The sequence below is a fragment of the Pollicipes pollicipes genome, unplaced genomic scaffold (assembly GCF_011947565.3).
Source record: "Pollicipes pollicipes isolate AB1234 unplaced genomic scaffold, Ppol_2.1 Scaffold_4295;HRSCAF=5057_pilon_pilon_pilon, whole genome shotgun sequence".
Taxonomy (NCBI): Eukaryota; Metazoa; Arthropoda; class Thecostraca; order Pollicipedomorpha; family Pollicipedidae; genus Pollicipes; species Pollicipes pollicipes.
Genome location: NW_023596461.1, coordinates 34,570,897 through 34,585,638, shown reverse-complemented (window position 1 = coordinate 34,585,638; position 14,742 = coordinate 34,570,897). Strand labels below are relative to the sequence as shown.

The 14,742-nt window shown below is 50.8% G+C and overlaps 1 protein-coding gene across 1 annotated transcript in view; it reads right to left on the bottom strand.

Moving 5' to 3' along the window:
• Positions 1 to 320: 320 nt before the first annotated feature.
• Positions 321 to 14,742, bottom strand: part of LOC119097590 (uncharacterized) — a 51,156-nt gene continuing 36,734 nt past the window's right edge. The window contains exon 5 of the mRNA XM_037220634.1: positions 321 to 889. Coding sequence (XP_037076529.1) covers positions 788 to 889 — 102 coding nt within the window. The 3' untranslated portion in view covers positions 321 to 787. The remainder of the gene's footprint in view (positions 890 to 14,742) is intronic.

Genomic DNA, 14,742 nt, shown 5'->3' with positions numbered 1-14,742 from the left:
CACACTGCACCTTGCAGCGCGTAGCCGCGTGCTACGAGGTGCAGTGTGTGTGTTCCAGAGCGCTTCCTTGGCCAGCCAACTGCGGTCGAACCCCACTCGGCGTCTGGCGAGGCGGAAGCCGTCCAGCCGGCCGGGAATTGAGAAAGGTCGGTTGCCGTAATCGGAGCGGCGACATTTGATCGTCGGGGGCTGTGTCGGCATACGGTGAGCCCGCAGGTCGGGGCGCCGCTCAGTCGACTCGCCTGGGGCCCTGCGCTGCGGTGGAACGTAACCAGCTCGCGGCCCGCACTACGAGAGGACCGACTGCTTGCACCCGGCCAGCATATGTATTGCGTTTAGCGCACGGAAACTGAGCGAAGCAGACAAAAGCGACATCCGCAAGCTGGGTGCTCATGCAGCTGGGATAACGCTGCCATTCGAAAGCATGAAAAGGCCAACACATGCGATCACCTCCCGAGCACCGTCAGGCGTTGAAAGGAGCGTGTTGTACTGGCATGTTTCACAGGCGCTGCAGTTCGGCAGGGCCACCAAACACTGGCCACGGTCCGCAACGTTGTGACACCACGGCTGGTTCGGTTGACGTTACTGCTGGTCGGGCGCTGCCTGCTGGGCGTGCCCTGACGTCACTGCTGGTCGGGCGTTGCCTGCTGGGCGTGCCCTGACGTCACTGCTGGTCGGGCGCTGCCTGCTGGGCGCGCCGTGATGTCACTGCTGGTCGGGCGCTGCCGGCTGGGCGCGCCCTGACTTCACTGCTGGTCGGGCGCTGCCGGCTGGGCGCGCCCTGACTTCACTGCTGGTCGGGAGCCGCCTGCTGGGCGCGTAAGCCCCGGGTCACGTGACTCAGCCGGTCTGTGAAGCGGTGCTGCATCCGTCCGTGGGCAGCCAGCACCTGAGGGCAGCCGGCGAACGCGGCTTACGACGGAGTACATCACTCAAGTGTTCGAGGAGATGTTGTGGAACAAACAGTGCACGGATCCTGCAATATCCGGTCTGCGGGCGCGTGGTGTTCAGGGTCGGGTTGTCTGATCATATGCAGACGCTCCTTCACAGCGGTGTTATTGGTTGCTGGAACAATACAAATAATCGGCCGGAGTGCTGCCAGTCATGACGGATCTGGTGGGACGTCTTGAGCTGCTTCGGATATTAGGTCCCTGCGAGGACGCTGACACGCCACTGTCAGACCGCTGAACGGCATCTGGTGGATCTATTCAACCGGTATCGTTTGATATGCGCTTAATTGTTGTGCACCGTAGCGTATGGGCAATTCAATCATCATGTACCACCGAACTTTCACACGCTACATACGCTACATAACCCATATGCTGTCTAGTTTTCAACTGTCATGTAGACGGCAATTGTAAAGCCCCCTAAGCAAAGTTTTTCTCCCGCAAGAACATGATAAACATTAACCAGTCCCGTTGCACTTGATTTCACAGTTAATGCGTAGGAAGTGTTTATCAACGAAGTGATTTATATTTATAACATGGTCTCCGAAAGGATTCTAAAATGCAGGAGGCCGTTCGACCCCGTATCCTTGCGGTACCCTTGTTCGTTTAATGGACTGTTCCACATTTGTGTGGGCCATTGAACTGATGAGTCGTTTTTAAGATCATTTCCTGCAGTTCAGAGCTATGTAAATTTTAATATTCCAAATCCACTTATTTTTTAGCTAGGCGCACGCGACCTGGTGCAGACTTTCGCGCCGGCTAATAGGAAGTCAACCAGAGATGTATGTCAGAGAAACGTCACACGAATTCTGCCTGAGTGGCCAAATTGTTTTCAAGGTCAAGACGAATACAGCCATTGATTTATTCGTGTCTAAAGTACGTTGGTACCAACTGTCCCATCAACAGACCGCAGTCAGCTATCAACCAGAGAAATGCAAGTCTCGATCACGATTGGTTATTGGTCATTTGGATCAGAGCCTTTCGGCCGTCATGGTCATTTCAGGGCTATGAAACGAAGGAAAGCGGATAACAGTGGGGAAGGATCGCATGCACCTGGAGACCCATACGCCGAGGCTTCGCCCACACAGCGACCCCTACGCGGTGTGTGCGCGCGCTCAGCGCTCGGACTAAGGCCACCAGGGGCCACTTCGTCCCACTCGAGCGTGGCGCATGTGGCCTGCCCCGGAGAAGCGAGATGTCCCGGGGATGCGGGATAGAGCGAGAACGACGTTAAAACAGTGGATTGCGAACGCGAACCACCTTCGGTCACACGTGATACAGGAAATTGAGTGGTTCAACTGGTCACGGCGAGCATGACGCCGGAAATCGAATAATCCGTGAATAGTTACGCAACCAGGAATGTAAATGCGAGTAAAAGCATCACGTGCCATCACGGAAACACGTACAGGAACAGCACGAGAGAAGCTACAGAACACACGCACATGCACATATAAGCATACCAAAAGTTGAAAGTGAGCTTTTTCCATCATGCTTGCCTCAATATCTTCTTAATTGTGGGACACCCCCTCTAAGGTGTGTTTCGGTCAAACTGGCAGCTCACCTTTAATCGTGATTTTCACAATAGAGCGTTTTTTTTTACCACGTTCTATGGCAACATGCCTAGCATGCCGACACATGGCTGACTGACAGCGGCATCATAGCAAAAAACGTGCTCAACATCGAACTGCAGTAACTCTGTTACGGTTACTTAGCAAAGAACATGAGCGGATTAGAGGTCTGAGGGGACACGCACAAACGCCACGAGTCACGCCAGGCCTCCTCAGTGTCCCTTATCTCCACAGGCTCGCCGTCGCCATTCGTATCCATCACAATCGGCACGTAAACGTCTCAATGGTTCTGGCGGGAAGTGGTGTGCCTCCGCTTTGGCCTGAGAGCATCGCAGCCCCGGCCGGATTTAATGCCGCTATAAAGCCCCTAGCTGTGAGCGGCGCTAATGTACCGCGCTATCGGTCGGTGGCACAGGGGGGCACCCAAGACCGCGGCACAGTGCTCAGACCAATCATACACGCGGCCAGCGCCGTCTCTGGGCGCCCGTTAAGCCCCGCAGACATCGCGTTATTCAAATGATATGGCGCCGTCTGGTAACTGGGCCCGTGTAGGGTCGATTTTTCCCCCTCGTCAGCACGCCGCTCGAATGAATTTCTTCGTCCCCGTTGCGGACAAAGGGGCATAAAAGTGGAATAAGTGACCGCTTTCTGACGAGATTTGCTTTGAGGCGGCTGACGCGCTCGCAACGTGGGCCAGACGGCAACAAAGAGAACGCGCCGAAACTTGCCTGGTATGCGGCAGCACTGACACCGTCGGAGTGCACCGGTGGTATGCGACAGCACTGACACCGTCGGAGTGGCAGTATGCGGCAGCACTGACACCGTCGGAGTGGCAGCATGCGGCAGCACTGACACCGTCGGAGTGGCAGTATGCGGCAGCACTGACACCGTCGGAGTGGCAGTATGCGGCAGCACTGACACCGTCGGAGTGGCAGTATGCGGCAGCACTGACACTGTCGGAGTGACAGTATTCAGCAGCACTGACACCGTTTAAGTGGCACTACGCGGCAGCACTGACACCGTCGGAGTGGCAGTATACGGCAGCACTGACACCGTCGAAGTGGCAGTATGCGGCAGCACTGACACCGTCGGAGTGGCAGTATGCGGCAGCACTGACGCCGTCGAAGTGGCAGTATGCGGCAGCACTGACACCGTCGAAATGGCAGTATGCGGCAGCACTGACACCGTCGGAGCCGAAGCCTGCCTGGTATGCGGCAGCACTGACACCGTCGGGGTGCACCGGCCTATTACCGAAGAGAGATCTGATTGGCAAGTTTTACGCAGCAATGATGAAAAAGCGAGATTTTACTTATAACTTCCTGGATTGAGTGGCACGCTATTCGTGTCAAGGGGTCACAGTTTGGCTCAGGGATGTGAAGCGGCGGCACGCGTGAGACTTCAGTTTGCTGAAGAGGTTGTGGAGCAGAAACAGTGTCAGAGAACAGCACACTTCCTATGAAAGAACTACCATGGCTGTTTTAGAAACTTGTCCAATACGCCAACACATCGGCCGACCACAGGCGGCGTTTCATTGTACCGTCAAGCTGATCTCACATTATACCAGTCTATGGCAACGGCACACAGAGTAATTTGTCTAGATCCGGAAAGCATTAGGCTTTGCTGCGAAGGTCATTTTCGGCCGCGAAAATCCGATCATGCTTCAAACCTCCCTCAGAAGCTTGGCTGACTCTGGGCTGTTGATTTAGGGAGGCTCCACACCATCCCCATCCCACACAGTGTTCTGGTAAAGGAGGTGTCAGCAATCAACTGGCCGGCCCCTCTGACCGGCCAGTTACGGACCGCGGGTGATGTCCCTCTGCGACTCACGGGACAGGCCAGTGACTTGGCTGTGCTCCGCTCCCACACTGAGATGGAAAAGCGTCGTCTTCCCTCCCGTGCACCTGAGCTGTACAACGCAGTGCCGTGCAGCCTCAAGCGACCACCGGTCGTAACCGTCACTAGGCATCTGAAGCGCTAAGTGATCAACGGCAATTCAGTGACATGCAACGACGCTCGTGCAGATGTCTGCATGCTTGTATGCCTGCACACGCCTTTATATCGTATGCCCGTGTATGCTCGTCTCTTTCACCTTAGTACATCTCTGCCATGATGGGCATTAATAGCCTCGAGTTGAGTGGAGAGACGCGAGGTTGGTGTGATGTCCATGTGTATATTCGGGTCGCTCAAATACACGCACGGACATGACACGGACATGACACCAACCCCGCGTCTCACACCGACCTGGCACCACATCGAGCAGATCACAAAGCCACCAGTGTCGTTTGCCCAGCTTCTCGCCAGCTTTCAAGGTGCCTACGGCAGACCACCGGCGGAGCTTCGGCCAACGATCCACCGCTGCGAATGGCATTATCTTCACCTCGTCCAGACACTGTCTCCTCGTCGGCCGGGCAGACTGGGACGTAGGTGGAGGGGCGGGCGTGGGGGGGGGGGGGGAGCAGGTCGGGATGACCCCGTGCTGTCCTGCTCTCACCGGCCCGCAGGCCATCACAGGGTAACTACGCCATATTGCCGGCCGTCCCGACCGCGCCGCGCGGACTTTATTAAATTTGCGGCCGATATTGTTTCATTTCAAACACTGTCACGCTCGAGCATCGATGCTGGGCGGGCGCCGGCGGCGACCCTTCGCTGACGTCTCAATCAGGTCAGGCCTGCCTGGGATGGCGTCCCCCTGGCCTCCTCCCGCGTTCAAAACCTGCCCGCGTCGAGCGCGAGCGGCGCCGGCGAGCGATCCTCCGACGGAATTCCTCGGCGTTATTGAGCAAAGCAGCTGGGCGGCAGTCCTAACTGTGCGGATAGTTTGGCCGCTGCTGCGTTACCAGCATTCCGGCCCGACTGCAGAGTCGTGGCTGCAGTCTGGAGCATTCCGCCTTTACACGCGACCGTGCGCCTAGACGCGGGTGTCACCCACGGGAGTCGTGCTTCATTAGCCGTGACGAGCAACACCCGAGAGCAGATGAAAAATCTGACCCCCCCGTCGTGGCGGCTACAGTCCAACAGAGCCTACCGACCGGGCAGCAAAACCGCCGTGCACTGGGCTCCCGAAAGAGGAGGATGGGTCACCGGCTGAGCGGCTGGGCAGTGAGTTCCCGATAGAGAAGGACGAGTCACCGGCTGAGCGGTTGGGCAGTGGGCTCCCTATAGTGAAGGAAGGATGGGTCGGTACAGGGGGGGGGGGGGGGGGCTGATTGACACAGGACCCTCACATTGCCTCGACATGAGCAATCGTCATAAGCTATAATACCTCCTTTTGTTGTCAGAGGGACCTGGCCAACGCAAGAGGTCCTCTGTCATTCGCGGTCCCGCCCCCAGCCCTGTTGAACAAATTTTCTGACCGATTCGAGGACCCTTGTTCACACAAAATACCCTGTTAGGCACTATGGGCCCCTGAACGATGCAGGAGCCCCACATTATTGCAGGGCCCCCGGCCAATGTAAACCATGGGCCCGGCCGAGTCCCTGGTTAGAAATGGACCCCCAAAGCCCAGACCGACACGGAGCCAGCCAGCTGTTCGGTGCTTGTAATCTCTGGCCGAAATAAAGGGACGCTCTGTTTCAGGGGTCCCCAGTCAGTTCAATAGCCCCTCTTACTGACATTTGAGAGCATCGCCTCACGGGCGAGGGTCCTTAATGTGACCTACAGCCAGCCGCTTGGGCCCTTCAGCCTTCCAATCGAGCCCTGGATCTTTGGTCTCAAGAGACCCTTCGGCCCTTCTTCGGACCACCTCAAGCACCGCTCCTGGCCGACTCGGGACTATTTGCGGTCACACGGCCCCTGTTGGGCACTGCGGCCGCTGGCCGACACGAGAGCCGACCGACACAAGTAGGCCCTCAGGCCTGTACCGATGTGGAGCCGACTGTGCGGCACTGGTGGCGCCGCCTGACTGACGTACGGACCCATTCATTCATATAGGCTCCTGAATAAGACTCCGGCCAGGCCTTCGTGACCTCAGACCCTCCAATGGGGTCCTCCAATCGGGATCGCCAGACCTGTTGGCCCCTCCAGGCTGATCAGGCCTCCATGAACACTGCCTCCGGCCGACTAGGGGTCCTTGCCAACACATGGCTTGAACGCAGGTTAGTGGTCAACGACCGGAAGACACAACGCGGTGGGGAGGAATGACCCTTCAGCCCTTGACCGCTAACAATAATGTGCGCCCTAGTCTTCCACTCAAGGGGCCCCTTTCCCGGAGTGAAAAAGAGTTTCATTAGGGTTGACTAGAGTGGGTTGAAATGAGCTGCAATGGACAAGCCTATGTTTGTCTGGGGATGTTTATTCTTATGCAGAATCGACAAGTGACAAATTACTTCAAAAAGTTTTGAGCCTGTGCACCGCAATCTCGGGAGCAAGGACAGCGATAGCCTGGGTTGCAGATTCCGTCGACCCGACGGCCTTGGCCACTGCATGTGGCATAAGGCGGCGGGCGTCGTGCGCGCAAGCACAACCGTCGTAAAGCAATCGTTCCGAATGCCTTGAAAGATTCTTTCGTGCCGCTCAAAGGTGAGACTGTGTGCAGCTTTTTTACAAGTTTGAGGCTATACTCTGGACCAACTAACAAATCCATCGAAACGGAAAATATCATATATGCTGCTATATCACTAATCAATTCCGACTGATTTTTTTTCTGCCATGACTGAAATTTTCTATTAAAAAACAAATCAATTGATTCTGACATTTCCAGACAAACATGACTTAGCCATGTTAATACAAAATGTTGACGAATTTTGACATACATTCGTGAGATCCTTGAAATTCTCCGTACAGCCCAGGTAAAGATTCTGACAAACTCACTGAGTTCTATCGGTTTAGAAAGTCCACTTCACCATTGCAAAATGAAGAGCACCGGCGCCATTTGCATGTAATCGCTTAACGCATATAACGCAAAGTTCACTGGCTATGAAATCCAGGCAGAACTGATCTCACAGTAGCTTCTGACATCTGTTTCAGCTATAGAAGACAAACATGAAAAACATCAAAGAAAGACGTCCCCTCATTCACAAATGGGACATATCCGGCGTTTCTTTGCGGGGGGGGGGGGGGCTTTTACTTTCACGGGGCCCTTTGTCAGCCCTGTGCCTCCTCCCTTGCCAAGGCTCTGGATGCGCACCTAGCAGTGGGCTTCCGGTACACAGATGGGCCACCTGCTCAGCAGCTGCAGCCACCACTGAGTCACCAAGTAACTGCAGTCGGCATTGAGCAGCAGCTGCAGCCACGACTGAGCAGATGCAGTCATGACTGAACGACCACAATCCCGAATCCGACTGAGCAGTTTCAGACTATGCTGAGCAGCCGAAGTCCTGAATCAGCAACCAAAGAACAGATGCGTAGTCCTGACCAACAGCTGAAGCTCTGATTGGAGAGCGGCAGTACCTAGCGACAGACAACGTATCATTAAATTAGAGGAAAATTCGTATCCATATTACGAGTCGTTCACATTGAAGCTTAAGCTTAATAAGTTAAGAAGAGTGTCATAGCCGGGTATGTGAAGACAAGTAAACATTTTAAATTCAGGGATAAATAAGCATGAACACCATGAGAAAGGACCAAAACACGAGCACATAATGATGCTTGGCTTAGCGCGGCTTCTAGCACCGTGCTGCCACCTTTGAGCCAGTTTGAAGCACTACAAGTGAGTGGAGAGTGGCAATTTCCCACAGCTAGTTTGGCAGCATCCCAACGTCATAAAAACGTGTCATGACGCAATGAAAAAACGCAAGAAAAAGTGAAAAGTTGTGCGTGAACTTATTTCATAATATCTGGAGCTTGTTTGAATATCTTCACATGTTGAGCATTCCCTTACACGTTTAACCATAACACATGCGTGCATATATCATCATCAGCCCCTAACTCTTGCATCTGAAGCTATTAACAGCGACCAATGAGTCAGTGGTAGCAGACCATTTGTACGTGCTTTAGTCATTGTTTTATGCATTGGTAATGCCTGATTTCAATTTACTTACGACACAAGAGTATATTTTATTGATATTGTTAACTGTGATGGTAATTTCTCCATCCACGTCTTCCGCCTATCTAGATATCTGATTTCACTGCAAGCTTGCAGGCATTAGCCTCTTGTATTTAGTTCGCAAAGAAAAATCCTTTGGGAAAGCCCATCAGGACAGCTCTGATCAATGTCGCATTGCCGCGTCGACCAGCACGACTTTAAGGTATGGAAGAGAACTGCACCAGCTTGTACACTGAGCTCTCATTCATACTAAATGTATGACCAAGGTTATTACATCTGCAGACCACTAAAACCTTCAGCCTCACGTGTTTCCGTAAAGCGTCAGGGCAGGCACTCATTTTTGGTAAATAACTCATGAATGAATCTATCAACTAGCACGCCATGTCCACCCTGCGGTCACAGAGGTGATGTTGTGCCGATGTTCTTTGTATGGAGTAGGCTACATCATACGCAAGTTGAATACCTCACGATATTTCAAACAAATGCCCTCGTTTCTGCCGTTTTTTTATTTCCTTGTGACTTTGGGAAGACACATTTTATATTTTTAACAAAGTGTTCAACACTGCTTTGTTCTTTGAGCTGATACATAGACGTATCTGATCTGGCCGATGACACCAGCATTTTGAATTCCTTCCGAATAGCTCAGAATTTAGATTTGAAGTAGCCGCTCCAAGGCGAGAGTGGCCATTTGACTCCCAGGGCAACACACTGTGAGAATGATGCTTAACATTTCCTTTATGCTTCTCAACGTGTGGGTCAAGTAGTAGTTGTGCAATAAATGGTTTGACAGCGTGAAACTTTAACGGAACGGATTTGAAAATATGAGGTCATTACCCAGCGAATTCTACCAAAAGGTATGCTACGGCTTTGATTTCTCCCCTATAGCACTTAGCCCGGCGACTCTTTTTGAAGCGCACTTTAGCTGTGGGAAACAAAGTTGACTTGGATAATCAGCTCGTTGCAAGGCTGTGCTTGAGAAGCAGATATTTATCACTGACAAACGCGTGGTCGAGCGATGCACATGCTCCCGTTTCCATCAAAGTATTCGCTAAATGGCTTGCGCCGCCCGCTGTGCCAATCATAAACGTTCATTTCTATTGACGTCAGGCATACCGACTAATGACGGAATACGTTCTGACCACCATACTTCAGTCGTAGGGTCTGATTGTCGGTGTTCTCAGGTAGCTTTTTTCAACGAAGGATCCCTTTTGCCCCCCCCCCCCCCCCACCCTCCTGTCCCCGCGCTCTGCCCCAAAAGCAATTAACCGGATTTGGCACACTTTATGAGGGGCTTTGCTTTCTTTTTTGACTGAAACCATATATCGAAAATCACCGGAAGCTGCCATGCTGCCTGCATTGAGCAGTCAACAGAATGAACTAGGCAAGTACGAAATGACTGTAGCGGATAAGCCACCAACACTTTTTGTGAATTTTTTAAAAAATGTTTGCAAAGACTCGCTCAGGTCGTACTAAGCAGATTGCAGATAGGGACGTTGCCAGATTGTTGGTGGCTTCCAGTAGATATCGAGAGGCCCTGTGGAAATAGGCGGAGGAACGCTTCAAAAAGTGTGTGTGGGGGGGGGGGGGCAAGCTCAGGATGTATTCAGGAACCTTCCCTGGACGGCGAACCCGATGACCAGGGGAAGGGGGGGTGGTGGGTTAGGGATGGAGGCTGTTGTCGCTCTTTATTCAAATGTCGTGGCTGGTATGCTAGATATGCATCTAGAGCTGTTTATCACTGGTGCGTGATCTTGCCTATTCGACTTATCTTTCATTTGGCAATAAGGCTATCCAGCTTCCCTAGATAATTCGTCCATTTTAACATTATCTTTCCTGGGGAGGCGAAATTCCACGAGCCGGTGGGCATTTGGGGTTATTAAGGGAGCAACTGCCTCCACAGTGTAGATGCCAAAATACGGCCTGGATATAGGCTGGTGAAAATTTTGAAAGTGGATCGATGGCTCACAGTGCGACTGATTTTTCATGCGCCTTCATTTCGTTGGCTACTTTTCAAGAAATGCGACTTGTCGCAGCATTTTAGGCGGAAACAAATTCGGGAGCTTGAAACTGCTACAAACAATATGACAAAAGCCATGAAACTGGAGATTTAAGAAAAGAATCAAGTCACTTAATAAGGCCAATCTGTCCTATGTTCCTTATCTGGGCCCTCTCCTGTCCGCCGTCGGTGGGCACTGCCCTGGCCCGGATGTATCCCGACCGCGAACTGATCGTATGGCTGCTTTGTTGCATATTTTTGGACCAGCGTTACCACTACATGGTGTATGAAACAGGTGTCGGACACCTGCAACCATGGGGGTAGGAATAGGGGGGACAGGGGGGTCATGGTCCCCACTTTTCAAGGTGGGGGGGCAGTAATGTTCAAGGTGGGGGGGGGGGCAGTAATGTTAACTGGCCCCCCACGTTTCAGATTAAGGCTGCATTTGTCTTACTTTTGCACTATATTTAGCATGCATGCCGATTGCCTAGTTCACCAGCCATCTCCTTTAAGAGGCATCATCTTTTTCTTTTACTCATTGGCCATCGCTCAGTGTTACAGCCACAAGGCCGACGCCGACCGGCCTGGAGATTGCAGCGCCGGGCGTCGAAGCTGTTGCTGCATTACGTAGTTTTCCATCAGTAGCCAGTTCTGACAGGATCTTAAGCATTTTAAGACGAACACGGGTTAGCGATGCTAATCCAAATTGGGAACCCCATTTCATCTACAATCGAAGATCAGGGAGAACTTAATATCTCTGAAGAACAAAAAAAAAACACGGAACTGAATTCTATGTGACAATTATTGCACTCCGGCGGTGATCAGGGATGTTGTTGCGTCAGTGAGGTTTCCTGTGCTGATCCGGGGCAAACTGCGCGGGTCAAAAGGCCTCCCGTTTCAGGGATGGGAACAATGTGATATGATTTATCCTTCTAATGGCCTTCGGATCGACCAGGAAATCCCGTCCCGTGCCACCAGAATGATAGCCAGAAGACACTTCACGATGGGACGGAATGGCCCTTCCGCCCCTGACCGGAAACGATATGTACCCCTGGTGTTTTACTCAGGAGGTCCCCTGCCCGGAAGGAAATAAGGGGTCTCATTATTGTTGAGTAAATGCGGGCCTTATTATTGTTGAATAGGGTGGGTCGAAATGAGCTTAAAAAACGAGCAAGGTTATGCCATGCTTGCCTGAGAACGCTATTTTTTCTGAAAATGTTATTGAAACAAATTACATCAAAAGGCAACATGCCCGCCCGCAAAGGAACATGCCCGCCCGCAACCTCGAGAGCAATGACAAAAATGGTCGCTTCCGTGAAACCGAAAAGTTTCGGTCACTGCAAGTGCCACCAGACAGCGGGTGCCGTATTAATCTGTCTCCCGGATATATGAATAGCTGCAAAAACACGAAAACTAGATATTCTACCTTTACTCTTTCAGTTTAACCACCAGATTGTAGTCGCACTCCGCGGTGGTTTAATGGCCAATGAAATGATTTCAGAAGCGTCATCATTTTCGTCTACCAGTGAGCCACGACTAAGAGCAACTGAGCTAACGCTCGGCGGACAATGGAGACTGCAACGCCTGGTGTGGAAGTTTTTGTTGCTAAGAATTGCGAACGCGCATGTTAAAAAAAAACATGTTGCATAAATTGCATCACTGGTCAATTTTGACTGAATGGTGAACATTTTCAGACAAACTTGGCATAGCAATGTTAATACACATTGTCGACCACTCGATCTGCAATAAAATTTTCATCTTCAAATTTGGATCGAACATAGCGATCTACAATCTACCTTCGTGATGCCCTCAATGTCAGTAGAACCGAGATAACAAATTCTGATAAAGCTTCTGAATTCTATCCGTTTAGAAATAGTCAACTAACCATTCTAAATTAAGAGCACCGGTGATTTATTTCATGTCGTCGCTCAACGCCTGATTTCTGCAGTTTATTGACCTCAAAATACAGACAATTGAGCTCACAGTAGCTCCTGGTTTCTGTTCTGGTTACAAGGTAAAAATAACAATAAAACGAAGAAAACCGTGTCACTTGTTAACAAGTAAGCTATATCCGGGGATTTTTGGGGGGGATCACCATAAGATGGGCTTTTGTCAGCCTTATGTTCCCCCTTGGCAAGGCTCTGGTTACGCCCCGCCTGCACACAAAAGCAGATCAAGTCGTATACGTTGCATGATGGGCAATGAAACATCCGTTCTGCCGATTCATACCTAAGGCAGACAGCTTCCCGGAGGCTATTTTTCTGCGATGGTGTGGTGTAAGGGAATATAATTAGGAAAAGGATACTATTGTAGCTGTCCAACACATGTTTCATATACCATGCAGTAGTAACGCTGATCCAAAAGTATGCAACAAAGCAGCCATACGATCAGTTCGCAGTCAGTCATGCGAGATACATCCGGGCCAGGGCTGGGGCCACCAACGGCGGACAGGAGCAGTGCCCAGATAAGGAACATGTGACAGATGGGCCTTATTATGTGGCTTGGTTCTTTTTTATGACTTATTAAAAATCAAAAGTAGTAGGACTTTTGTCACATTGTTTCTGTCAGTTTCGAGCTCCCGAATTTGTTTCCACCTAAAATGCTGCGACAAGTCTTCTCCCTTGAAAAGCAGCCAGAGAAATGAAGGCGCATGAAAAATCTGTCGCACTGTGAACTATCGACCCCCTTTCAAAATTATCACCAGCCTATATCCAGGCCGTATTTTGGCATCTACGCTGTGGAGACAGATGTTTCCTCGATGACCCGAAATGCTTACCCGATCGTGGAATTTCGCCTCCCCCGGAAAGACAATGTAAAAATTAACGAATAACCTTGGGAAGCCGGATAACCTCATTTGCCAAATGACAGATGAGTCGAACAGGCAAGACTGTGCACCAGTGAGAAGCAGCTCTAGATGCAAATATAGCATAGCAGCCATGACATTTGAATAAAGAGCGAAAAAAACCTCCATTCCTACCCCCCCCCCTCACACCCCCGGTCCTCGGGCTCGCTTTCCAGAAAAAAGTTCCTGAAGTACACCGCGAGCTTGATCACCGCACTCTTTGAAACGTTCCTACTGACTATGCCTGCAACAGCATCTTTTCCGAATTATCTTACCTCACACCACACCATTGCAGAAAAAATAGCCTCCGGGAAGCTGTCTGCCTTAGGTATGAATTAACCCAAAGGACACTTTATCGCCCATCATGCAACGTATACCATTTTATCTGCTTTTGTGTGTAGGCAGGGGCGCGGCCAGAGCCTTGCCAAGGGGGAACACAAGGTTGACAAAACCTCATCTTATGGTGGTCCCCCAAACAATTGCTGGATATAGCTCACTTGTTAACAAGTGACACGGTTTCCTTTGTTTCATTGTCATTTTTACCTTGTAACCAAAACAGAAACCAGGAGCTACCGTGAGCTCAATTCTGTCTGTATTTTGAGGCCAACAAATACACTGCAGGAATCAGGCGTTGAACGACTGCATTGAAGAAGCCACCGTCGCTCTTACTTCCCATGGTTAGTTGGCTCTTTCTAAACCGATAGAATTCAGAAGCTTTGTCAAATTTTTAATCTCGGTTCTACAAACATTGAGGACATCTCGAAGGTAGATTGTAGATCGATATGTTTGATCCAAATTTGAAGACGAAAATTTGATTGCAGATCGAGGGGTCAACAATACGTATTACATGGCCAAGCCATGTTTGTCCGAAAATGTTCACCATTCAGTCAGAGTCGATTACTGATACAATTTATGCAACGTGTTTTTTAACATGCGCGCTCGCAAATCGTAGCAACAAAAACCTCGACACCAGGCGTTACAGTCTTCATAGTCCCTGGAGCTTTACCTTAATAGCTTATATTTAGTCGTGGCCCACTGGTGGACGAAAATGATGACGCTTCTGAAATGATTATCTTTAAACACTTGAATCTACTAGTAATACAAGTTATGTGACGCAAGTTTGAACATGCGCACTAAAACATTTTAGAAACACAAGCCTCGAACCCAGGCGTTGCAGTCTCCATAGGCCACGCAGCGTCGGCCTAGCAGCCAATATTAAGTTGTGGCCAACGGGTGCACGAAAATGATGACGTATCTGAAAAAGTATCCTTGGAGGCTTCATGACATCAGATGTTACATTTATCAGGCAGCCTGAGCGCATTTTTCACGTGTGCCATTTTTAGACTGATGAAAAGAACGGATTGACCGTTAAAGCACCCCGAAGTGGGGCTGGAACCTGTTGGTTG